The sequence below is a fragment of the Rattus norvegicus genome, chromosome X, assembly GCF_021556685.1.
Source record: "Rattus norvegicus strain SHRSP/BbbUtx chromosome X, alternate assembly SHRSP_T2T, whole genome shotgun sequence".
NCBI lineage: Eukaryota > Metazoa > Chordata > Mammalia > Rodentia > Muridae > Rattus > Rattus norvegicus.
Window position 1 is genome coordinate 140,406,370 of NC_141554.1, and position 25,739 is coordinate 140,432,108.

At 41.8% G+C, this 25,739-nt stretch overlaps 1 protein-coding gene and 1 long non-coding RNA gene across 4 annotated transcripts in view; one reads left to right on the top strand and one right to left on the bottom strand.

Moving 5' to 3' along the window:
* The window catches only part of LOC102550607 (uncharacterized), a 178,937-nt gene that overhangs the window by 80,245 nt on the left and 72,953 nt on the right, over positions 1-25,739 (top strand). For both annotated transcript variants that reach the window (XR_015646771.1, XR_015646772.1), the window contains exon 4: positions 12,268-12,344. This is a non-coding gene — a long non-coding RNA (uncharacterized LOC102550607). The remainder of the gene's footprint in view (positions 1-12,267; positions 12,345-25,739) is intronic.
* The window catches only part of Gpc4 (glypican 4), a 109,709-nt gene continuing 100,764 nt past the window's right edge, over positions 16,795-25,739 (bottom strand). The window contains exons 6-10 of one of the 2 annotated variants that reach the window (XM_087600012.1): positions 22,452-22,582; positions 22,216-22,362; positions 18,373-18,509; positions 17,603-17,778; positions 16,795-17,507 (exon numbers count right to left, since the gene is read on the bottom strand). In XM_087600012.1, coding sequence (XP_087456138.1) covers positions 17,302-17,507; positions 17,603-17,778; positions 18,373-18,509; positions 22,216-22,362; positions 22,452-22,582 — 797 coding nt within the window. In that variant the 3' untranslated portion in view covers positions 16,795-17,301. 2 annotated transcript variants of the gene reach the window in all.

The following is a 25,739-nucleotide window of genomic DNA, read 5'->3' on the forward strand; positions in this document are numbered from 1 at the left end:
ATTTGAACTCAGGACCTCTGGAAGAGCAGTCAGTGCTCTTAACCGCTGAGCCATCTCCCCAGCCCTATAGTGATTGCTTTTAAAGTTAACACATTTGTTTAAAATGACCATCTCAAATATTAAGTTATGGTATGGTCTAATCTTTTGTTAAAATTTAAAGCCACAGAGGCTGTAGTTCAGTGCTAATATGCTTGAATACTTATGTAAAACCCTGGGTTCCAATCCCAGCATGTACAAAACTTAAAATAAAAAATAAAAATGGAAATTAAAACAATCAAACAAAAAACAATAAAACTATGTTAGAGGTTTTTTTTTCTTAAAAAAAAAAAACTAAAGATCTTTTTTTTTTTTTTTTGGTTCTTTTTTCGGAGCTGGGGACCGAACCCAGGGCGTTGCGCTTCCTAGGCAAGCGCTCTACCACTGAGCTATATCCCCAACCCCAACCCTAAAGATCTTAACGACAGACACCTTTCCCAAAATTATTTGATTGTTTATGTGCTTGGCAACACATATAAATCTGCAAGGGAATTTTCACTAGAAACTTCCTAAAACTCCCATTTCTAGTGGCAATGCTGATGGCAAGTTCAAAGGCCGTGTCACCTCGGAGGTAAGCATGCAGCACGCCTATGGACATTTTGTAGTCCTCAGAAAATCCTAATGTTCCCTAAAGACAGAGCATAATCCAGAGTACTGAGAGTTGTTCAAGCACCGACTGTTCAACCATTCAACTTGACCACTGAAAAGATAGTCAGTCAAAAAGGATTCAAGATCAACCTGGATGACCTTCGAGGACTAGGAGGACTATGAGACTCAGTTGAGTTGGCATATTTCTAGAAAAGGATATATTAGTTTCTGGTTAAGCTCTATAGAGATGGTGCCTGAAATCTAATGGTTTGGCTTAAGGTTTTCTAATGCCAAACAACTATGGTTGGTGCAGCAGAAATCATGATAGGTAAGACAGGAAAGCAGCCTAGACACTTTATCCTAGACTAGAGAGCGAAAAATATGATAAATGTACACGATATTTAGTCAATTGTAAAGAACAAAATAATGTCATTTCCAGGAAAATGAGTGAAATTAGAGACTAGGATGTTAAAAAATGGATCAGACTGTGAATGTCAACTATCACATGTTCTCTCTTTACTTCATCTCACCTATGGCATGATGCTCATCTGTTAGTCCATCCCTTAGGAAGATCACAGGTATAGTCAAACCACATGTTTGCCTACAAGTGAACTTTCCCCTTTTCCTTGTCAATCAGACCCAGATAGACTAGGGTCCATGTTGTTGCCCACAGCAATATCTTTCAGATAGGGTTGACCTCAACTCAGGATGTGAATCTTGGTTCCCTTAATGCTTTATGGGTCAGGACATTTAAACCAAGCTCTAAGTACCTGCAGGATCATACTTTCTGCAAAATATGTCTCAGCTCTTCCAAAGAGATCCAAGGAAAATGGTTCTTTATTGCTACCATTGGAAAGTGCTGGATAAGGATGTGTTATCACTAGGACTGCTATAAAAATATTGCAACCACCAGGTAAACTACCCAACACACTGGGACTAGCTGAGTTGAAGGATAGAGTTCACCATCCTTGGCACTTCACTGCATCACAGTTTCCTATTGTTAAATATGATGAATTCCCTTCAGGCATGTCCAATTATTTGACATTGAAACCCAATGTTCCTATCTACAATGCTCACACTTGACAATGACACAATTAATTTACAAAAATGCTATAAACCCTCATAATGCATTAAGGGAATTTATAATTTGGTTGTGGGCCACATTCATTACTGTCTTTGGCTGCATGTGGCCTATGGGTTAGAGATGGAACACGCCTCAAAGTTACTGTGAGTTGGATCCATCACCATGTATAATAACAAAGAGCATCTTTTTTTTTTCTTTATTAACTTGAGTATTTCTTATTTACATTTCGATTGTTATTCCCTTTCCCAGTTTCTGGGCCAACATCCCCCTAATCTCTCCCCTCTCCCCTTCCTTATGGGTGTTCCCCTCCCCATCCCCCCATTACTGCCCTCCCCCCAACAATCTAGTTCACTGGGGGTTCAGTCTTAGCAGGACCCAGGGCTTCCCCTTCCACTGGTGATCTTACTAGGATATTCATTGCTACCTATGAGGTCAGAGACCAGGGTCAGTTCATGTATAGTCCTTAGGTAGTGGCTTAGTCCCTGGAAGCTCTGGTTGCTTGGCATTGTTGTTCATATGGGGTCTTGAGCCCCTTCAAGCTCTTCCAGTTCTTTCTCTGATTCCTTCAACGGGGGTCCCATTCTCAGTTCAGTGGTTTGCTGCTGGCATTCGCCTCTGTATTTGCTGCATTCTGGCTGTGTCTCTCAGGAGCGATCTACATCCGGCTCCTGTCGGCCTGCACTTCTTTGCTTCACCCATCTTGTCTAATTGGGTGGCTGTATATGTATGGGGCACATGTGGGGCAGGCTCTGAATGGGTGTTCCTTCTGCCTCTGTTTTAATCTTTGTCTCTCTATTCCCTGCCAAGGGTATTCTTGTTCCCCTTTTAAAGAAGGAGTGAAGCATTCACATTTTGATCATCCATCTTGAGTTTCATTTGTTCTAGGCATCTAGGGTAATTCAAGCATTTGGGTTAATAGCCACTTATCAATGAGTGCATACCATGTGTGTTTTTCTGTGATTGGGTTACCTCACTCAGGATGATATTTTCCAGTTCCAACCATTTGCCTATGAATTTCATAAAGTCATTGTTTTTGATAGCTGAGTAATATTCCCTTGTGTAGATGTACCACATTTTCTGTATCCATTCCTCTGTTGAAGGGCATCTGGGTTCTTTCCAGCTTCTGGCTATTATAAATAAGGCTGCTATGAAGATAGTGGAGCACATGTCTTTGTTATATGTTGGGGCATCTTTTGGGTATGTGCCCAAGAGAGGTATAGCTGGATCCTCAGGCAGTTCAATGTCCAATTTTCTGAGTATCCTCCAGACTGGTTTCCAGAATGGTTGTACCAGTTTGCAATCCCATCAACAATGGAGGAGTGTTCCTCTTTTTCCACATCCTCGCCAGCATTTGCTGTCCCCTGAGTTTTTGATCTTAGCCATTCTCACTGGTGTGAGGTGAAATCTCAGGGTTATTTTGATTTGCATTTCCCTTATGACTAAAGATGTTGAACATTTCTTTAGGTATTTCTCAGCCATTCGGCATTCCTCAGCTGTGAATTCTTTGTTTAGCTCTGAGCCCCATTTTTAATAGGGTTATTTGTCTCCCTGTGGTCTAACTTCTTGAGTTCTTTGTATATTTTGGATATAAGGCCTCTATCTGTTGTAGGATTGGTAAAGATCTTTTCCCAATCTGTTGGTTGCCGATTTGTCCTAACCACAGTGTCCTTTGCCTTACAGAAGCTTTGCAGTTTTATGAGATCGCATCTGTCGATTCTTGATCTTAGAGCATAAGCCATTGGTGTTAACAAAGAACATCTTATCCAACATCACAGTCTTTAACTAATTACATGAGGAAAGCACTCTCTAATCCATGAGGCAGAAAATGATACAAAGGATGGACAATGAGATCTCCTAGACTCTTTGTTTTCCTCTAGTCCTGGTCTAATAGCAGTCCCATACCCTAACTTTCACTTAAGTTTCCCTTACAGACTGATCCTGCACAGGGGACTCCATGATAGTTTCTAAAATAACATGCTTCCCACTTCTCTGGCCTTTTCTGGATCTTAGGGTATGGCAGGCACAGTGGACAGTGAGTGCTTTGGTTCAATTTAGCAATGTGAAAGATTGACAAGAAATTTAGTAGTCTAAGGCAATTTACCTCATTCTGCTCCTGCAAGTATTTCTCTGCAGATACCCCAATGACTACGCAATAGGACTGCAGAGCTCCAAAGCCCTTTGACTGGACCAGTGATTTTCTAAGTGTCATCTCAATGGGAGTTTGATAAATATACAACTGATGGGGCTCCATTCCTGTCCTGCAGAATCAGAAAATCTGGAGCTGGGTTCATCAAGCTCTCAGGAGTCCAAGTATGCCCAAGTTGAGGGAGGGTTGCCCTAGACGTCAGATGCTGCCATAATTGGTAACTGAGGTAGGGTTCTCTAAGGCCCTAGTTGGATTATTTTGTGCTGGAAGGGTCTTATTTCCCCTTGTAATTACTTTCACTGCTATGATCATTTAATCTCTCTTCCTAGGGATGAGAACCACCACAATGGATGCCAAGTCTATTTTCCTTCATTCACACATCCCCGGTGTCTAGCACAATGCTTGACACATAGCGTCCTATCAGTATTTGTGCAATGGGTAAAGCCCGGCCCCCATAGGCCACATAAATTTGTAGGTCTCTCTTCTAATTAGCTTCAGCTAACAACTTGACACAGCCTAGTTTTAGCTGAGGGAGTCTTAGCTGAAGGCTTGTGTCTATCAGATTAACCCATGGTCATATCTGCGGGGGCCTTTTCATGATTGCTGGTTGATATAGGCAGTCCCAGCTCATTGTTGGAAGTGTTGGAAGTGTTACCTCTGGGTTATATCAGAAACTGGTTGAGCATGAACAAGGGAAGCAAGCCAGTAAGCAGTGTTACTCCACGGTCTTTGCTTCAGTTCTTGCTTCCAAGACCCTGCCTTGAGTTCTTGGTTGACTTCCCTCAAAGACTGACTGTGACCTGAGATTGGAGATAAACCCATTTCTTCTGCAAGTTCCTTTTTGATCACGGTGTTTGTCATAGCAGCAAAAAGTAAAATAAAAAAGTGTTACATTTGCCCCCATAATATATCCAGAAAACTTCCTAAGACACTCATCTAGTGCCGCTACCCATGTTGACCTCGGTGTCCTGGTGTTCATCTGTCATGCCAACACTTTGGAGTCTGACCTTGTATCACTCTGAACAAAACTAGGGAAACTACATGGGCAGACCCTGTCTCTGCCTTCCCACCAAATGTCTTCAATTATACAATACAATATATTTTCCCTGAAGGAGAGTACAACTGATAAATTGACTTACAGATTTCCCTACCTTGAACTCAGTGATGAAGATCACTTCAAATTATTCCAGATATGATTGTCATCAGACTATTCCTGATGTGAGTGCCATCAGACTATTTCAGATATGAGTGCCATCAGACTATTTCAGATATGAGTGCCATCAGACTATTTCAGATATGAGTGCCATTAGACTATTGCTATGCAAAGAAACAGTGGGTTGACGTTCCCTGAAAGTTTTCTTTTATTGATTTCCCCCAAAGGCTTGATTGTAAAAACCACTGAGGACTCAAGAGTCAGCCTGAGAGGAAAGATGACAACCATCTAATGAGTCCCTGTCTTTCGTTAACCCCAGCCTATATCTTCTCAACTACCGCTCTTCTAAACACAACTTTCGATTCTTTTGGAGACAGTAGCTAGGAATTTGACACTGGGCAACATTTCTACAGAGTTTCTCTTTGATCCATATCAACCCTGGAACCAGAGGGGCTGGTGTCCCTTTGCTATGTGACCAAGAGAGAAAGACTATAATCTATAAAGTGTGGATGGTACTTTCCCAGAAACTCAGAACCTGGCAGGAATATGGTGGGAAGAGTGGGACAGAGGGTAGGCAGCTGAGGATCACCTGAGTGTGCTGCTTGCCACCTATGGAAAAGACCTAGTATTTGTATTTTTCCCATGGTTGTGTGCACACAATTAGTACAGACTTAAACTCTCCCTTCAAGTCCCTCTTTTCTCCCCCTCCCTCCTCCTCTTCCCCTCCCCTCCTCTTTTCTCTCCTACCCTCATTTTTTTCTCCCTTACTTTTTTAAAAAAGCAGTGGAAAGTAGGCTAATCTGGGTTCACTATATTATTGAGAATGAATTTGAACTTCTGATTCTCTTGTTCTCCCACTCCCCTGTGTGCTTGGCTTATAGACACCACTACATTTAGTAAATGCTGTACTCAGGATTGAGCCAAGGGTTTAGTGCCAGGATACAAAAGGTTTTTCACCCTTGTCTAGACTGCTGATTTCCTAGTAAAACTCGGCGGGCAGTAAAGTTTTCATGTGAAGGTAATCTTCCTGTTGTCATTGGATTTGGGCAGAAGACACAGGCTTTGCAGCCAGACTAAGTCCGTGCTAACTATGAACAGTGTGTATAGACCAAAAAGATGGATCAAGATGACTGATGGGGTTATGGTCTCAGAGTCCCCATAGCAGAGGTTCCTGCTGGCCATGTTCCAACATGTGCTCATTGCAGAAGGTAGAGTTCAGTGACAAGATCTCATAAATGGTGCCTCCTCCAAGCACCTAGTGGGCAAGAGACTGCACAACAGTCACTGACCTAGGGAAAGTTCTATGACAGAGTAGCTCCCTGTACCCTAGCCCATGACCTTAGAACAGTGTTCCCCTTTCCAGATCCCCAAAGATCTATTCCCAGTCTATCCTCACAACCACTCTGCACTGGAAAGGACCACATTGACCCTCATTTAAGAGAAAAACAAAGAAGTAAAGCACTCAAGAGGTAGAGGCAAGAGGATCAGATGTTCAATGTCAACTTCAGCTACATAGAATATATATGAGATCTTTGTCACCAAAAATGTAAGTAAATAAAATAGGAAGTCAGACTTCCCTTTGTGTTGAATCAAATCAAGACTGTCTAGGGGAGGCTAAAACACAGAGGTTGAAAGGAGGCCAAACTGCCTTAGACTGGAAAGTACTTTTCTCCACATAATGTTCATCCATGGAACAACTGCAAAAGATCCACGTCACAGACTCCCACTATCACGTCGTGCTCTGCTCAAGAACTTACCTCTAAACCTATCCATTGGAATTCTAGATGTCCTTGCATGGCCTTTTGAGGGCATCATTCTGACCATCTTTCCCCAGTCCTGTACTAGGAAGCCCAACCTCTTCTGCTATTTGCTTATTGTGCTTCTGGATAGGGAACTTGTTTGTATATGATGGGCAAAAGCTTTCCTACATATCCAATGCTGTTTTCTTCTTTTTTATTATTATTTTATATCTTCCAGTATTTTGCCTGCATGCATATCTGTGTACCATGTACATGCCTTATGACTTCAGACGCCAGAAGAGGGCTTTGAATCTCCAGGAACTGGAGTTTCAGATGATTGTAACCTGCAGTGTGGAGGATAAGAATTGAACCCAGGTCCTTTGGAAGAGTAGCCAGTGTAGCCTTACCTTCTGAACCGTCTCTCCATTCTCTCCGCTTTGTTTTTTAAAAGCACAATTCTTTTCTGCCTTCCTTGCTACCAGCACAACAGCCCACTCACCCTTTATGGTCCAGAGACAACGTTCAGCCCCACCTTCCTGCCTTTCCTCCTGCAACGGACTGCACAGCAGCCAGTGCTGTGTTCCACGGTGGGGGCAACTGGCAACACTCACACAACAGGAAAAACCCATCATGAGTCCTTCCCACAGGAGCTCTGAGGTTAATTCCCTCTTCTGCTTGTTTATTGAAATCCTACCCTCCCACGGAGACCAGCATTATCTGTTCCCCCTCCATAGGGGTGCACAGCTGTCCAGAGCCCTACAGGCCAGCTGAGAATGTATGTTCTCATTGCCATGTTTCCTGACCAGCTTTGCCTCTCCAGTGGGACTATGGGGCCTCCTTGGGGCACAGACTTCACTTTACATTTTTTTCTCTTGCCCTCCCACATGGAGACCAGGAAAGAATATGTCATAAATTATAGTCTTTGCCTCAAGTTCAATGTGGTTTTCAAGGCCCACACACCCAGAGAGAGATTGCTGCTATCCAATGACTGGCCATCCTGTGGGCACTTCCTCTCTCTAGTCTGTTTCTCAGTATGACAGGGATTTCTTTTCTTTTCTTTTTTTTTCTTTCTTTCTTTCTTTCTTTTTTTTTTTTTTTTGCATGGATGTAGTTTTAAGACCCCCATAAAAGGAACTGGGAAACACTATGTAATGTGGGGCATATATGAGTCTACAACCCATGAGGCCTGATTTGCATATAGACTGATAACCTAACGAGCAGAGTAAAATAATAGAGAATACTTATCTCTGACAAGTACCTCAAATATCATCTCCTGCCATTTTACTGGGAATTTCCTTTAACCTAAGGATTGTGTTTCCTATAGGCTAGCCCCCATCAGGTAGCAGTGTCTTGAGCTCAGTGAATATGGCTGAATTTCTTTTTGCAAAAGCTTCCAGTTCTACAAGCCTAGGTTACGTTGATAAACCATGTCTCGCTTGTTCTTCACTTGGTGGTCGAGCCCGAATCCTTGCTGTTTGCACTGTGTTTATGTCTCTGTACCCTATAGGCGAGCGGAAGGTAGAGTCAAGAGTACACCTAGATCAGGTCCATTCTGCTCACTGTCAAATGGGCATGCTGGAACACTTATTCATAACACAAGCTTTGGAGTCCTTTCCTGGATAGTAAATGACAAGTCAAAAATACCTTCTCAGTTGGATGTGGTGGTACATACTTGCCACCCAGCACAGGAGGATCAGCTGCACCAAAGTTTGCCTTGGCTGCCTGGCAACTTCATGACTAGCCTGGACTGGCGATATGCTTTAAACAGAAAAATTTCTAAAACATGGATTCTCTCTTCGATTTTTTCCTTTCTTTAGTGTGCTCAAAATCCAATGGGAGAAACCTCTTTTTAACAACAGCATACTTATGGACTGGCTCAGGGTACCTGTTGGGAAAATATGACCTGAGTCTGAGTTCAAATTCTCAACACCTATGTTAAAAACTGGGCAAAGAGGTCCATTCCAGTAACCCAGCAAGGGTTTGGTGGGGCAGAGTTATCCTAGGGGCAGAAACATGGAGCTCCAACTTCAGTGACAGACCTTATCCCAAAGTACAAGGGGAAAAGCAGTCAAAGATATGTTCCAGGTAAACTTCTGGTTTTCTGCATGCATCTCTCTCTCTCTCTCTCTCTCTCTCTCTCTCTCTCTCTCTCTCTCTCTCTCTCTCTCTCTCTCTCTCTCTCTCTCCAACAGTGCCTGTTGGTTTCTATTCCTTTCCCAATCTCTGACTCCGGTGGTAACTTTAAAGAAGCTGGAATGTTAAGAAGCCCAGATTATGCCCATTGGACCATACTTAACTTAAGGTGATTTTACCTGTGCCAAGAGTGAGTCCCAGCTGATAAAGTAGGTATGGATTTTCCCTACAGAAATTGTGGTAGTTTTTTCTCATCAGTTTGTGTCATTGTTCAGCTAGTTGAACCTTCCCAGAACTGCAGATGCCAGGGTACCTCCCAGGACCCTTTAACATGGTCATTGGAGGCTGTTCTGGAGGATCATTTAAGATTGGTTCTTCACACTCAAACTAATAGAAGAAAAACTAGGGAAGCATCTGGAACACATGGGCACTGGAAAAAATTTCCTGAACAAAACACCAATGGCTTATGCTCTAAGATCAAGAATCGACAAATGGGATCTCATAAAACTGCAAAGCTTCTGTAAGGCAAAGGACACTGTGGTTAGGACAAAACGGCAACCAACAGATTGGGAAAAGATCTTTACCAATCCTACAACAGATAGAGGCCTTATATCCAAAATATACAAAGAACTCAAGAAGTTAGACCGCAGGGAAACAAATAACCCTATTAAAAAATGGGGTTCAGAGCTAAACAAAGAATTCACAGCTGAGGAATGCCGAATGGCTGAGAAACACCTAAAGAAATGTTCAACATCTTTAGTCATAAGGGAAATGCAAATCAAAACAACCCTGAGATTTCACCTCACACCAGTGCGATTGGCTAAGATCAAAAACTCAGGTGACAGCAGATGCTGGCGAGGATGTGGAGAAAGAGGAACACTCCTCCATTGTTGGTGGGATTGCAGACTGGTAAAACCATTCTGGAAATCAGTCTGGAGGTTCCTCAGAAAATTGGACATTGAACTGCCTGAGGATCCAGCTATACCTCTCTTGGGCATATACCCAAAAGATGCCTCAACATATAAAAGAGACACGTGCTCCACTATGTTCATCGCAGCCTTATTTATAATAGCCAGAAAATGGAAAGAACCCAGATGCCCTTCAACAGAGGAATGGATACAGAAAATGTGGTACATCTACACAATGGAATATTACTCAGCTATCAAAAACAACGAGTTTATGAAATTCATAGGCAAATGGTTGGAACTGGAAAATATCATCCTGAGTGAGCTAACCCAATCACAGAAAGACATACATGGTATGCACTCATTGATAAGTGGCTATTAGCCCAAATGCTTGAATTACCCTAGATCCCTAGAACAAACGAAACTCAAGACGGATGATCAAAATGTGAATGCTTCACTCCTTCTTTAAATGAGGAAAAAGAATACCCTTGGCAGGGAAGGGAGAGGCAAAGATTAAAACAGAGACTGAACAAACACCCATTCAGAGCCTGCCCCACATGTGGCCCATACATATACAGCCACCCAATTAGACAAGATGGATGAAGCAAAGAAGTGCAGACCGACAGGAGCCGGATGTAGATCGCTCCTGAGAGACACAGCCAGAATACAGCAAATATAGAGGCGAATGCCAGCAGCAAACCACTGAACTGAGAATAGGTCCCCTATTGAAGGAATCAGAGAAAGAACTGGAAGAGCTTGAAGGGACTCGAGACCCCAAAAGTACAACAATGCCAAGCAACCAGAGCTTCCAGGGACTAAGCCACTACCTAAAGACTATACATGGACTGACCCTGGACTCTGACCCCATAGGTAGCAATGAATATCCTAGTAAGAGCACCAGTGGAAGGGGAAGCCCTGGGTCCTGCTAAGAGTGAACCCCCAGTGAACTAGTCTATGGGGGGAGGGCGGCAATGGGGGGAGGGTTGGGAGGGGAACACCCATAAGGAAGGGGAGGGGGGAGGGGGATGTTTGCCCGGAAACCGGGAAAGGGAATAACACTCGAAATGTATATAAGAAATACTCAAGTTAATAAAAAAAAAAAAAAAAAAAAAAAAAAAAAGATTGGTTCTTTAAGAGCAGGCTTACTAATGTCACATAGGCACCATGCAAGATCGCTGGATCTCTTTCGGGATTAAAGTCCATGGAGCAAACAAACACTGTGTGAGGCTTGAAATTTGTTTCCAGGTGGCCTTGGACTTCCTTTACTCAGGTCAGTCAAGTTACCCAGTACCACCCATAGCCTTTCCCCTGACCCTCCCTCAAAGCCCTAGGATACCTTAACAGGTGGCCAACTTGACAAGCTTCATTTTTTCCTACTGATTCAGATATCATGGAATAAGGTAAGAGATCACAGAAGGATCAGCAGAATTTGAAAAGAACAAGCTCTGATGGGAGACCCGGCTTTGTTTCCAGTCTGCTTCTTGACATTATTTGCATGTCACCTTTACACAAATTTCCTAGCTTCTTCTAGACCTTTTACTTTTCTGCATGGTTGTAATCTTCAGGACTGTGTTTGGTAATCAATGTGGCCTGGTCCTAATGCCAATCACATTGTTCTTCCCACTTGTGGTGATTTGAATAAGAATGGTTCTCATAGGCTCATAGATTTGCATGTGTGGTTACCAGGAAGTGGCACTATTTGAAAAGATCAGGAGGTATGACCTTGTTGGATCGGGTGTAGACTTGCTGGAGGAAGTGTGTCACTAGGGATGAGCTTTGAAGTCTCAGAAGCCCATGCCAGGTCCAATTCTTTCTCACAGCTGTTTGTGGATCACGACGTGGAACTCTCAGCTACTTTTCCAGCACCATGTCTGCCTGAGTATTGCTATTCTCCCACCATGACAAAAATGGACTAAACCTCTAAAACTGTAAGCCAGTCCCAATGAAAACTCTTTCTTTTATAAGAGTTACCGTGGTCATGGTATCTTTCCCCACCATTAAAATACTAAGATACCACCTTATTTCTGGCAGAACATTACAGGTAACTAAATAGCAAAAAGTTTTTTTCTCATCACATTAAAATGTGTCTAAATGACTGTTAATTGCTGCTGCCAATGTTGGTGGCAAATGATCAGACAGAAAGAAGAGTTTAAGAAATCATTCCATTTGGAAGGAGAGTTTAGAGCAGGGCCATGAAAGGCCTTTAAAGACACATTTCATCGAAACAGAGTTGAGATCTACATACATGTTTAGAAAAGCCTACCAATGACTGGTATTGTGGCCAATCCCATACCCAAATGCACTGTACAGTGAATGCCCATGAAGACAGGCTAATGGTCCACTTTTGGTTATATGTGGTGAGTTTAAAAAAAACAATCCCAGGCAGTGGTAAATCTAAGAAATGCTATTTAGGCTCTGGAATGCATTTTATATGTAATTTTTTCTTGGCAGGAGACTTACCTTTCTAATTATGTTCCCTTTAGGCTATTATTAAAATCAGTCTGCATTTCCTAAGCATATGCCACTGACAGCAAGAGGAAGGCAGTCCACAGGCGACAGAGTAAGTAAGGTCTACCTGGGGTTAAGTGCTAGAAAATACATGATCAATCAATCATAGAGTGTATGTGTGGGACTACGTGCACACACAAATGTTCTAGCGTCTTCATACAAGAAACAAGAATAAGAACAATAGGACAAAGTTCTTGCAAAAGGCTTTTCCAGAGATCTGAGTACAAGATCGATCATGTAATCTTTCTGGAGTCACCATGTACATGGCCCCTCTGAGGTTGTCCACTATCAGCCTTTATCTGCTGGGGTTGATGCAGGAGATTGATGGGATTGATGATTATTCTTTCTACTGCTCTTCTGCATTTTTCCTAATCTTCTGTTAATTTGTTAAGAAATTCAAAATATAGGGCCAGGTGTATCGTTTAGTTGCACAACACTTTCTTATCATGTGCAAAATCCTGGACTCCCTCCACATCACTAGAACAAGGGGATACAGAGGAGGGTGGATGAGGAAGACAAGTGGTCTCAGCTATTTGGGAGGCTGAAGCGGGAGGATCACTTGACCCAAGGAGCCAAGGGCATCCTGAGCAAAAACAGCAAGATGCCATCTTAAGAAAAAGAAATGTCAAAAGTACACTACACTGTATATTTTAATTCCACACATGGACATTTGTGCTGAAAAATAAGTTTCTGTAGGCTTTACTAATAAATGCTGAACTCAGAGGTCTCTTCAAACACTGGCCATAAACATTCAATTTTACACAAAATCTGATTTTGTGTATAATAATAATTCCCTATCCATAGAAAAGGTAACTTCATGCAATCACCAGAATCCATTTACATATTTTCCTAACACTCTTAACTCATCTTGTGTGGTGCCTGATAATGCTGAAAGCATCAGGAGCTTGAGAGAGCATCAGAGAAAGAGTACTTTGTACAAAGAAGTACAAGTATGTTTCAGGTCAAAAGAGGTCCTTTGACCCATTCCTAAACATCGCTAGTAGTACTGTATTCTTCCCAATAGCCTTCGTGAGCATTGTCTCAAATAGTAATAATAAGACTGAATCTTAAAACAAATGCGGTACACTTGAGTTGTACCCCCATAATTAGAAATAGTCCATCTTTCTATTCAATATTGACTTCTTGAAAAGCTGCACTGAGATGATTGTGGGCCATGTGCACTAAATATCAAAGTATGGCACCAGTGAAAAGGCATGCCCTCGGGGTAGGTGTCCTCAGATCCATTATCATTAGTCTTCCACTATCAATATATTTTAGCTAACTTAACTGGAGAATAAAATGTGACATTCTGATGTTCTTGTCCCAACATATGCACCATCCTTCAGTCTATTGGGTGCTGGAGATGGAATCTAGGGTTGTCTCAAATATGCTAGCCAAGCATTCTACCAACTAGATACTTCTTCAGCTCTTTTCAACTAGTATTTCAAATATACAGAAGGTTTAGTTAGGAGTTAAAAAGTATAGGAAATTAACAAGGTTATTGTAGAATATAGTTACAGTAATATAGTTCCCAGTAAGTTCTGGATCGGACATCTGAGTGTTTTTCTGTTGTTTCCAGATATAATTTTATATTTGCCAATGAAATCTGTCTATCTGTGTGTCTCAGAGAAAGCCATTCCTCTAGAACAGTGGTTTTCAACTTCCTAATACTGTGACCCTTTAATGCAGCTCCTCATGTTATGGTGACCCTCAGCTATAAAATAATTTTTGTTGCCTCTTTATAACTGTAACTTTGCTACTGTTATGAATTATAATGTAAATATCTGATATGGAGGATATCTGATATGCAACCCCGTGAAAGGGTCATTTGATGCCCAAAGTGACTGTGACCCACGGGTTGAGAACAGCTGCCCTACTAGATACTGTCATTAAGTTACTAAACTCTTTCACTATGTAAATAAACATATTCTTTCAACACAAAACGGGAAGTCCAACTACATATGGCACCATCTACTTATTTTATTGTTGGATCTATTATCACAAGTGACAGTTTATATTTCATGTAACTCATATTTAAAAACTCGTTTAAGATTTTTAAGTAGTCTAATTCAGGCTTAAAGGTGCAAATCAGTTCTTCGCACTTCTTTGATTTTACGGAAATAGGAGGTGCTCACTCTTTTACAAATATACAAGTAGAATTATGGAACTTTTTTCTTTTTGCCTTGTATTTCCCTTTTCTGGCAAGCTCTTCTGTAATGTTTGTCTTAGAGTCGAGTATGCGAAGTGTTTGAAAGAAAAGTACTTTATAAATAACTTGGTAAAGCTCAGATCCTTCACACGCTGCTAACTTCGGGGAAGTCAGTCCTGTTCATAAGGCTTTTATTCTGCCTCCCCGCTCTAAACTCGAAAGGTTTTCAAATATTCAACTTGCCTTTATTCTCTTTTGGGGGGAGGGGTGGTGGGGGTGGGGAGGGAAAGCCTGCCAGCTGGCGAGAAGCCAAAAGTTGTCCGGTCAGACCTGAATGGAAAAAATCTATGATTTGTTTATTTCATAGTTCAAGTTCAAAAGCAAAAGACAATTTAAATAATAAAAGGGCCACAGAGGAAAAAAATGTAAAGAAAGAAAACAAATCAGTGAGCGTCCAGAGAAACCTTCAAGAATATTTAATTCGGAAAATGTTATTAGGTTGGAGGACTTGACTGAAAGAAAACAGCTGGGCAGAGTTCAAGGTTTTAAATTAAAAACAATCTAACAAGGTCTACAGGGACAACTCTTTGAGCCATATTTTGGAGACCAGATTCATTTCTACCAAGTAAAAGTAATAGCAGTCTAAGCTAAAAAGGAAATTCCTCACAACTGAGGTACTTCTAACTATCAGCACATTTTTCCAAGTTCTCACAAGGCAGCCCAGCTATTTACAATCTCGTTTTCCTCTTATATAAATGGAGTTATATTTTCTGTGATTTGCTTTAAGAAAAAAAACACTTATACACAACCAGCCGGAATATGCCTAGTTTATTAACATCGTGCTTTAATAAATAACTGGCTACTTCTAATAAAATTAAGCCTCTGTTTACAACAGCCCCCAATATTTTTAGTTTGACCATTCTTCAGAATTTGGTGTAAAAAGTTGAATGAAATGTAGACCCTGAGCTATCAAGTAATTCTGTTTCAATATAAAAATAGAGATTTCCTCTTACAGCTGAAGATTGAACCACCTCTGTGTGGGCTTTCAGTTCAGTAGAATTCTGTGATCTAAATGACTTTTAGAGCAGGAAGAGACTTGCATGGTTGTTGTCTTTCTGAAGACCTGAGAACTCATTTTGAAATGGTCTATGTTCTCCAGATTCTCTGACCAGTTATTTGTATACAAGGAAGGGGCTTCCAAGGGGGCAAGGTAGTGGATAGTCTTTGGCCTGGGAACAGTTAGAGCCTTCACCACCCCATCCATGTGGCTAAGAGTCACTGAGAAGACGTGCTCTATTTTCACCCCTCCCACAGATAAGACACCGTATCTCAACACTCAGCTCTCCTCCCTATGGGCGCCGTGGCTGGGATGGGTCGCAAATGGATGGAGACCACTCTAAGTCCTTCATTTGACTGATCAAAAAGAGTAGGCAAAAAAAAATCAAAGTACATAACCATACACTATTTTAAAAACTGGAATCTAAAACAAACATACCCCCCGCCAAAAAAAAAAAAAAAAAAAAAAAAAAAAAAAAAAAAAAAAAAAAAAACCAATGCAAGTATGTACACACAAACAAAATCGGCCGGAAAGGAGGTTGACCACTAGTCACTAAGCCCAGGTTATACCCCACCCAGTTCTGGCTAGCTGCCAGATAGCTCCCTTTTACAGTATTCTTCCCACAGTGGTCAGTGGGTAAGAAAGCTGCATCAGTCTAACACGGGGAAGAAATGAGATCTCTAGTCACTTGCTACTGCCATTGGGATTAAAACAGAGTGTCAGCACTAATTGGTACACTGTGACTTCCTAACTTGTCTGGTGTTCAATAAACACCCTAAGCCATCCTGAATGTCGTTCTTTCAAGGTACACCACATCAAGAATCGTTTCTGGATGAGGTCCATTTTAAGTTTGGGTGGGTTCAAGAAATCGAGTTATGTATCATTCAACTCATTAAAAATGGGTGATTTGCAGTCTTTTCCAACCTTCAACTATGAATGAAGTCCCATTCTGTTCTTGTCCTGGTGTTTGAATACAGTCTGGCAATTGGCTCAGAACTCTGCTTGTGCCTTCACATTCTGTCCTAACTTAATACAAATGAAAGAAAGAAAGAAAGAAAGAAAGAAAGAAAGAAAGAAAGAAAGAAAGAAAGAAAGAAAGAAAGAAAGAAAGAAAGAGAGAGAGAGAAAGAGAGAAAGAGAGAAAGAGAGAAAGAGAGAAAGAAAGAAAGAAAGAAAGAAAGAAAGAAAGAAAGAAAGGAAGGAAGGAAGAAAGAAAGAAAGAAAGAAAAGAAAACCCAAAGTCAACTCCACTTCTCTCCCGATAAGGCAGCTAAAACAACAGGGATAAATGGAAAATTTTTCAGCTTGTTTGGGCTTTTTCTTTTAATAAGATAACATGATAAATAAACCTGCTTCTGTACAGCTATTTAATATTTCAGAAATACGTACATGTTACATGCCAAGAAACGACCCTGGTTTTCTTGTGAGAAACAAGGTGAGACCATAATTGGAAAAGGAAAACCCCACAAATGAGAAAAACCAACAAAGAAAACAAGATCACCAATACACAACTAACTACAGTTCTGTAACTACACCGCTAGCCGCGCATAACACGAGTCTCAAAGGAGGGGAGTGCGGAGGGACACACTTGAAGGCAGGAGGCCCCTGTCCCCTCAAACTGAATGAGAAAAACAAAGTCAACAACAAGTCAACATTGCTTAAACCAGTGGCCACACAGTAAAAACTGTACATTGTTGTCCATTCATTTAAAAGCAAAGTCACTAGGATGGTTAAAAAAAAAAAAGTGAGAACTGGTGCCTTTGAACTTTCTGATGATGAACACTTTTACTCAGAGTTTGACAATTATCTCCACTCTCCCTGCACAGCGAGGAACAGGATGCAGAGGGCAGCGAGGAGATAGGGCTTTGCCTCTGCAGGGGCACCACCGGCACTGTCAGCTTTCTCGTTGGCACTCTTCCCAGAATGGTCAGTGGCGTTGTACTCAAACTCTGAAGGGCACTGCTGATATTCACATCCGCTTCCGCTTCCCTCTCCACTACTCTCATCGCCTACATTGAAAAGAAGAGAACAGGGAGTCCATTGCACACATTCTAATCAAGTCAGAGAAGAACAAACCCTGTACTTGAAAGACACCAAGCCTTACTGATATCAAAGAAGTCCACGTCATTTCCGTTGTAAGCATTCTTCATTTTACTGGTCATAACCCGAAGGGCCATGATTTGACGAAGGATCAGAATGTCCGGCTTGCTGGTGTCAACCTGCACTTCTGGGTTGTTGCCCTGGTTGGCTAATCCGTTTCCTGTCACTGCAAACAGGTACCTGAAAGGAAGAAATGGTCCTGTTGAGATGATCACTGAGTAGAGGAGACCGAAGATTTTGATCAAGTTTAGGATCTCCACTGAGCACGGTAGAATAGAATTTCTTCCATTTATAATCAACTGTAATTACTCCTTATCCTAGGAATGTGTACTTTCTGTGATCTGAATGAGACCCTTTTGAAAGTAATCCTTTTTTCGGTCACTGTCAAACCAAAACTACCTCTTGATGGGTGCTTATCTCAGTCAAAGAGTGTGCCAGGGTGGGACACATAGAATCATCAAGAAAGAGAATATGGCCTTTTTGGGGAGTGGTGCTTTATAAAAGCTAGGCCCCTCAGACAAGGGCCACGGGTACTAAATGTTTTTTAGTAGGCTGTAATACTGGAATATAACTACTGTCAAAGCTACTTCTTTATAAGTATCTGGATGTCTTTTTGAACACCTAAATGGGTATGCCTAGAGTCATCCAGAAACCTTGTGTCATCACTACCTACTAAAAGCTGCTTCCCTTGGGTAACAGCTGCGAGAGCCATGCTGGAAAGCAAGCCAGGTACCCCGGATGAAAGAAGATGCTACTTCCCTGGGGGAGGCTGACCTGCTTTTGCTCTTCCCATTCCAACAGTCATCCTCATTCTCATTTCCTGCTGCCATCCTCTCATCATTGCAAACAGTGCTTGGGAGAGAGGACCAGAACTTCTTAGCTTGCTTCAGTTTCTCTTTGACATCAGTAACCTAAGGGGGGAAAAAAGAAAAAGGATGGGCCATCCATGTATGTATACAAAACTACCATGTATGATTCCAGCAGGAAGGAGGTTAAGGAGGAAGGTTTCAAGGTTGAGGTTAGTGGTGGCTGATCTACACTGAGTTCCAAATCAGCCCGGGGCACAAAGGAAAACCTCATTCCATTCTTGTCAGAGGTATAGCCACTGACAAACTGCCTATGATTCTGTAAATAACCCCTTACCCTTGCTTCTTTAATGAACCCTATTAAAGTCATTGGGACACACACATGTGACATACAAGTAGAAAGGGGACTAATTTGGAAAAGGACAAAAAGGTTAATAGGGTTTTCAACAAATGGTGCTGGTTCAACTGGCGGTCAGCAGGTAGAAGAATGTAAATTGATCCATTCTTAGTGCCCTGTAAAAAGCTCAAGTCCTAGTGGATCAAGGACCTCCACATCAAACCAGATACACTGAAACTAATAGAAGAAAAAGTGGGGAAGAGCCTCAAACACATGGGCACTGGAGAAAATTTCCTGAACAAAACACCAATGGCTTATGCTCTAAGATCAAGAATCGACAAATGGGATCTCATAAAACTGCAAAGCTTCTGTAAGGCAAAGGACACTGTCATTCGGACAAAACAGCAACCAACAGATTGGGAAAAGATCTTTACCAATCCTACAACAGATAGAGGCCTTATATCCAGAATATACAAAGAACTCAAGAAGTTAGACCTCAGGGAGACAAATAACCCTATTAAAAATGGGGTTCAGAGCTAAACAAACAACTCACAGCTGATGAATGCCGAATGGCTGAGAAACACTTAAAGAAATGTTCAACATCTTTAGTCATAAGGGGAATGCAAATCAAAACAACCCTGAGATTTCACCTCACACCAGTGAGAATGGCTAAGATCAAAAACTCAGGTGACAGCAGATGCTGGCGAGGATGCGGAGAAAGAGGAACACTTCTCCATTGTTGGTGGGATTGCAGACTGGTACAACCATTCTGGAAATCAGTCTGGAGGCTACTCAGAAAATTGGACATTGAACTGCCTGAGGATCCAGCTATACCTCTCTTGGGCATATACCCAAAAGATGCCCCAACATATAAAAAAGACACGTGCTCCACTATGTTCATTGCAGCCTTATTTATAATAGCCAGAAGCTGGAAAGAACCCAGATGCCCTTCAACAGAGGAATGGATACAGAAAATGTGGTACATCTACACAATGGAATATTACTCAGCTATCAAAAACAACGAGTTTATGAAATTCGTAGGCAAATGGAGGGAACTGGAAAATATCATCCTGAGTGAGGTAACCCAATCACAGGAAAACACACGTGGTGTGCACTCACTGGTAAGTGTATATTAGCTCAAAAGCTCAGATTACCCAAGTTACAATCCACAAACCACACGAAGCTAAAGAAAGATGACCAAAGTGTGGATGCTTCAGTCCATCTTAGAAGGGGAAACAAAAATATTCACAGGAGGCGATATGGAGACAAAGTTTGGAGCAGAGACTAAAGGAAAGGCCATTCAATTCAAACCCTGCCCCACCTGGGGATCCAGCTCATATACATACAGTCACCAAACCCAAACATTATTGCTGATGTCAAGAAGTGCATGCTAACAGGACTCTTATATAGCTGTCTCCTGAGAGGCTCTGCCAGAGCATGACAAATACAGACGCAGATTCTTGCAGCCAACCATTGAACTGAGAACAGGGTACCCATTGGAGGAGTTAGAGAAAGAATTGAAGGAGCTGAAGGGGCTGGCAACAATATCAACTAACTAGTCCCCCCAGAGCTCCTAGGGACTAAACTACCAACCAATGAGTACACATGGAGGGATCTATGACTCAAGCCACATATGTAGCAGAGGATGGCCTTATCTGGCATCAATAGGAGGAGAAGCCCTTGGTCCTGTGAAGGCTTGTTTCCACAGTGTAGGAGAATGCCAGTGGGAGTGGATGGGTAGGAGTGGGAGCATCTTCATCGAAGCAAAGGGAGGGGGGAGGGAGGATGGGAGGAGAGGGGAAAGGGGATAACATTGGAAATATAAATACATAAAATATCCAATAAAAAGGGTAATAGGAATATATATGATCAAAACATATTATATACATATTTAATTCAAACAACGGGAGAATCTGGGTTTATTCCTAGTACCCACTCGATAGCTCACGAGGGTTTGTAACTTCAGTTTCAGAGGATCTGATGCCCTTTCACTTACCAGGTACACAGGCCATACACACATACATGCAAGCCAAACACCCATATATATGAAATGATAATTAAAACCACAAGCAGGCAAATAATGTTGCTAACACAAAGCCATCACAACCAACCAAGCCAAATTCCAACTATTTAATAGATATACCTTTTGATCATTTCTAATGTGGATTATATACAACTCACAGTTTCAATACCAGCTGAAGAAAACATACAGGTCTTACCCTCAAAAAGAAATCATCTCTCTCAGGAATTAATAGCTCAAATGCAAACTCTAAAGGAGCTGTCTGGATCCGCTGTCTACCTCCTCATGTACCTGCCATCTGAGTCCTGTACTTTGCAAACACAGTCTTTCGCTCTAAGGTTTTATCCACATCATACAGGAAAACTTAACTGGCATTATGCGTCCTCCTTTCACATCAGTACCCTGTCAGGCTTCCTTCCTGCTCTATGGTCCCAGGTTGCCACAGAATGCTGCCATATATGTAATCTTGTCCATTTGTGGTGTGTCGCTTTGCTGATACCCACAAGTCACTTTTAGACTTTGGAGGAACCTAGCATTTTCTAGCAAGTACTGGATTCCTTAAAGAAAACAAGCTGTTCTTTGTTTTCCTGCCATCTGTGCATCTGGGGACTGTGAGTTGGTATTTTTACCTGATACTTGCACAAAAGTATCTAATTATCCTCCTCGCATACTATTATCTCCTTTCACCTTACCTTGTGGCTTTCTGCCCTCAAACCACTTTAACTTTAAAATCCAGTACACTAAAATGCATTGCTGAAGTTTTTGAAAACACAGTGAAGATGGATTGAATCAAGATTGCTTTTCTGTAGGAGTACATTTACTTTGAAAAGGTGATTGGGAAAGAGTAGCCAATGGTAAAGATATCTTTTCTACCCAGAGGTATGTACTTGTTCATTGACTTACTCCGTACAAGGTGGATGATGATCATGTCTGGATGTTTTGGGTGTGGCACACATAATGTTAGGATGTCTTAAATTGACATTATTAATTTTATTGACCAAAAATAAATCCATGCATGACCATAACACGTTAATGTTCTATGAAATCAATTCAGGATTTAGTCCTAGGCTATTTTGGTACCCATTGGACAGCTTAGACTGGTGACCCTCTCCCTTTGTTGAGGTCTTTTGAGATTAAGGCCTGTCTTACTGCTCTGAGCTTCCCCTTCGGCATAACCTACTGGCAGGCAGGTATACAGCAGATGCTCAGTAAACACTCAGTGACATTAAAGGGAAGTCAGGAGATGAAAGGCGTTACACCCCATTTCCTAGACGATACAGGAACGTTCTGAGACAGAAAACGAGGCACATTTACTGCCACCCACATATAACTACATTAAAAAGGCAGAATGGAAAAGGCTCACACTTGTATGCTTTCCAATGAAAAGTTCATTTTTAAGCAAACGTTTGCAGTTCCTTGCCATTAAACACACCCATCCCTCTTAAAGTGCTCACCAGTCGGTCCAAACTAGTGCCAGCTGCTGTAGTTGGGCGTTGCTCTGGATGATAAGGTCTGAATCGAGCACTGAAGGCACTTTCAGAGATGGAACGAGAAATTCGTCCAGCCGGGAGAGGCTTTGGAGGTCCACAGCCTTGGAAAACCTGCATTGGAATAAGTTTATATTAGGGATTCTACAGGACAGGACAGAGGGCATCTCTAGCCGTCCTGCCCAGCATCCTGCCTTCGGTACCTTCTGAGACACCTGAACACTATTATCCTGCATGTTCATGATAGCATCAGAAATCTTCACATCGATGGGATCCATAACGGACTCAATGTTGAAAGGACCCTCCAGCCTCTCTGCCACCATCAGCATGGCATCTAACAAGGTTTGGAGAAAAACACAAGAGAGTAAATCATTAGTTCAGGTGTGAGCATCAGTTTTGATTAATTGACAGTCTTTTCTTTCTGGAGAGAAAAAGAAAACAGACTCCCCCCCCCCTCAATTTATTCATATTTTCTAGTCATTTCCACGAGTTCACACTGAATCTCTACATTATGTGTCCGTATTATGCTAAAGTGTGAAGTTTTTGTTCTGTAGCAATTCAATCAGGAATCGTCTATCACTGGCAGTGTTCAATCCTTCGAGTGTCAGCCAGCATTCCAGCTGCCAGCCGTGAGGCTGAGGGCAGAGTCCCATGCCTGCTCTCCCAGACACTTCCCTGGGATCTTTGCCTTTCAGGTTCCATTTACAAGACTTGAAAACATAAATCAGTTACAATCCTGGCGCAGCAATTCTTTTCTTTCGTTTCGTTTGGTGAGACATTGAAGATCCCTGAGTGCACAGTTGGATAATAGAATGAAAGTGCTCTGGGAATTCTAATGACTTCAAATAATGAAACTTAGAGGCATGCCATTTGGGGGATAAGATAAGCTCATTTTCCAATGTGAGGGCCTCGATTAGTTTAGTAGTAACACACATGCTTTTTTTGTAGTCCACTGAAACCATGAGCCAACATGCCCCTGCACAAACTTTGTCCATTTGTGGTGTGTCACGTCACTGATACCTGAAAGTCACTGTTAGTCTTTGGAGGAACCTGGCATTTTCCAACAAGCACTGGATTCCTTAAAGAAAATAAGCTGTTCTTTGTTTTCTTGCCATCTGTGCACTTGGCGATTATGAGTTGGTATTTTTACCTGATATTTGCACAGAAGTAGAAGAACTCTTAGAAATGAAATCCTTCTCCACACCCAAGGAGGAAAAGGATGCATAGTTATTAAACATAAATTTAAAAAGTTTTATTATCATTTCTTTTTTTAAGATTTATTTATTTATTATATATGAGTACATTGTAGCTGTCCTCAGACACACCAGAGAAGGGACCTCATCACAGATGGTTGTGAGCCACCATGTGGTTGCTGGGAATTGAACTCAGGACCTCTGGAAGTGCAGTCAGTGCTCTTAACCACTGAGCCACCTCTCCAGCCCTTATTATCATTTCTTAAAGATTTATTTTATATATATAAGTACATTGTAGCTGTCCTCAGACGCACCAGAAGAGGGCATCGGATCCCATTACAGATGGTTGCAAGCCACCATGTGGTTGCTGGGAATCGAACTCAGGATCTCTGGAAGTGCAGTCAGTGCTCTTAACCACTGAGCCACCTCTCCAGCCCTTATTATCATTTCTTAAAGATTTATTTTATATATATAAGTACATTGTAGCTGTCCTCAGACGCACCAGAAGAGGGCATCGGATCCCATTACAGATGGTTGCAAGCCACCATGTGGTTGCTGGGAATCGAACTCAGGATCTCTGGAAGAGCAGTCAGCTGAGCCATTTCTCCATCTCCCTTTTTACTATTATCATTTATTAATTTGTCTGTGTGTGAATATATGCAAATGAAGAGTGTTTGCCTGTGGAGCCACAGTGGTCTGGTCCTCTGGAGCTGGAGACAGAGGTGATTGTGAGGCACCTGATATAGGTGATGGGAACCAATGGAACCTCTAGAAGAGCAATTAAGTGGTCTTAACAGCTGAGCCCAACAGTTAACTTAAATGGGGTTTTCTCTTTTACACTCCAGTTCTAATGAATGACAAGCAAATGACTTAGATCCCCATTGTCTACTCCTCTGGGTACTTCCATGGCAAGAACCAGAAAGGAATATTCCTTTCTAGAAGGCTGGGTGTCCCTCTCAGCTGCTACCCCAGCTGAGCCTCTACCTAAATTTTCTAGTGTGTGTGTGTGGGGGGGGGGATTTTAACTATCAAAATGTAAATAAAATCGAAGTTGGTCATTGACATTTTATCTTCAATTTACAACAAATGCTACACAACATTTTAAAGTGTGAGGTCATTTCTCTAAACTACAATTCCGAAGTCACCAACAATGAACAGATTTCTGTGAAGCGCGGTATTTTAAAGTAACAGCAAATGAAGTTTCAGACTGCATTGTGGTAAGCACCAATAAAGTGATGCCTCTAACCTTTAAGGAAAGGCTGACAGCATGAATATGCCATTGTACTAGAGGAGAGAGAAAAAAAATGCTTTTGATGTGCTAGCGAAAAGGCAACTTTTGCAAACAAGTGGAGCACAATGTAAATGTGTTCATCACTGTCAAAGTGTCAGGACCGCCACATACAGAAAGCACATTCCTTCGCAAGCCAAGATATATTGCTGGCTTCAAATAAAAATATTATGAATAGATAATAAACATCTAAAATCAGAGGTTTAAATAGGGGGTGCATTTTGTATCTACTTATTCCCCTAGTGGTGAGGAAAGGCCAGATTGATTGCTAATGTGTTTGTGAAAGACTGAAAGGAAACATAAACCCTAATTCTTCTGGCTGTTTGCCGTCTTTGTAAACTCAGAGCTGCTGGCCATACACAAGGACCTGGGAATGGAGAGGGAAACCAGGCCTTTGTTGGGGCTGGTGCCATGGCGTTGCGTGTTGCCCAGCTGAAGAATGCAAGTGAGGATGCATTCTGCCGGTAGCTCACAGCCCAGAGCCAAAGCTGCCTCTAACCCTGCAGGAAGTTATGATTGGCCATCTATTGGCCAATAGCTGCCACCAATACCCCGCCCCTAAAAATTACCAAGAGGAATCTAAAGATGGCTGGTCTGGTGTTTTATTTTCCTTCTGGTTGGTAAGAGGCCACAATTTTCATATGCATTTGCTACCATACTTGCTACTGCCATCTGCCAGAACCTGGCTAGTGTCCTTGTCAGCAATTCCAATACTAAATTCCCATTGGCAGCAAACAATATATGACATTAATAGGGTTGGCTCCAAGTCAAATGAGTGTTAACAGAGGCACAGTATGTGACAGACAAGTCAAACCTAAGAATAATTTATGGTTCTCTGAAAACAAACTTTTTTTGGTGGTAGTCAAAGGGCCAGCATTTGGTTTGCTTTGCAAATCAAAGGCTTTGTATCAGCCTGTTATAAAGGTGAACTTTCAAAGGTGTTTCCTGTATTTGGACCCATCCTATTAAGACTAGCAAGACTTAGCACTTAGAACTTGTGGTGATAAGCA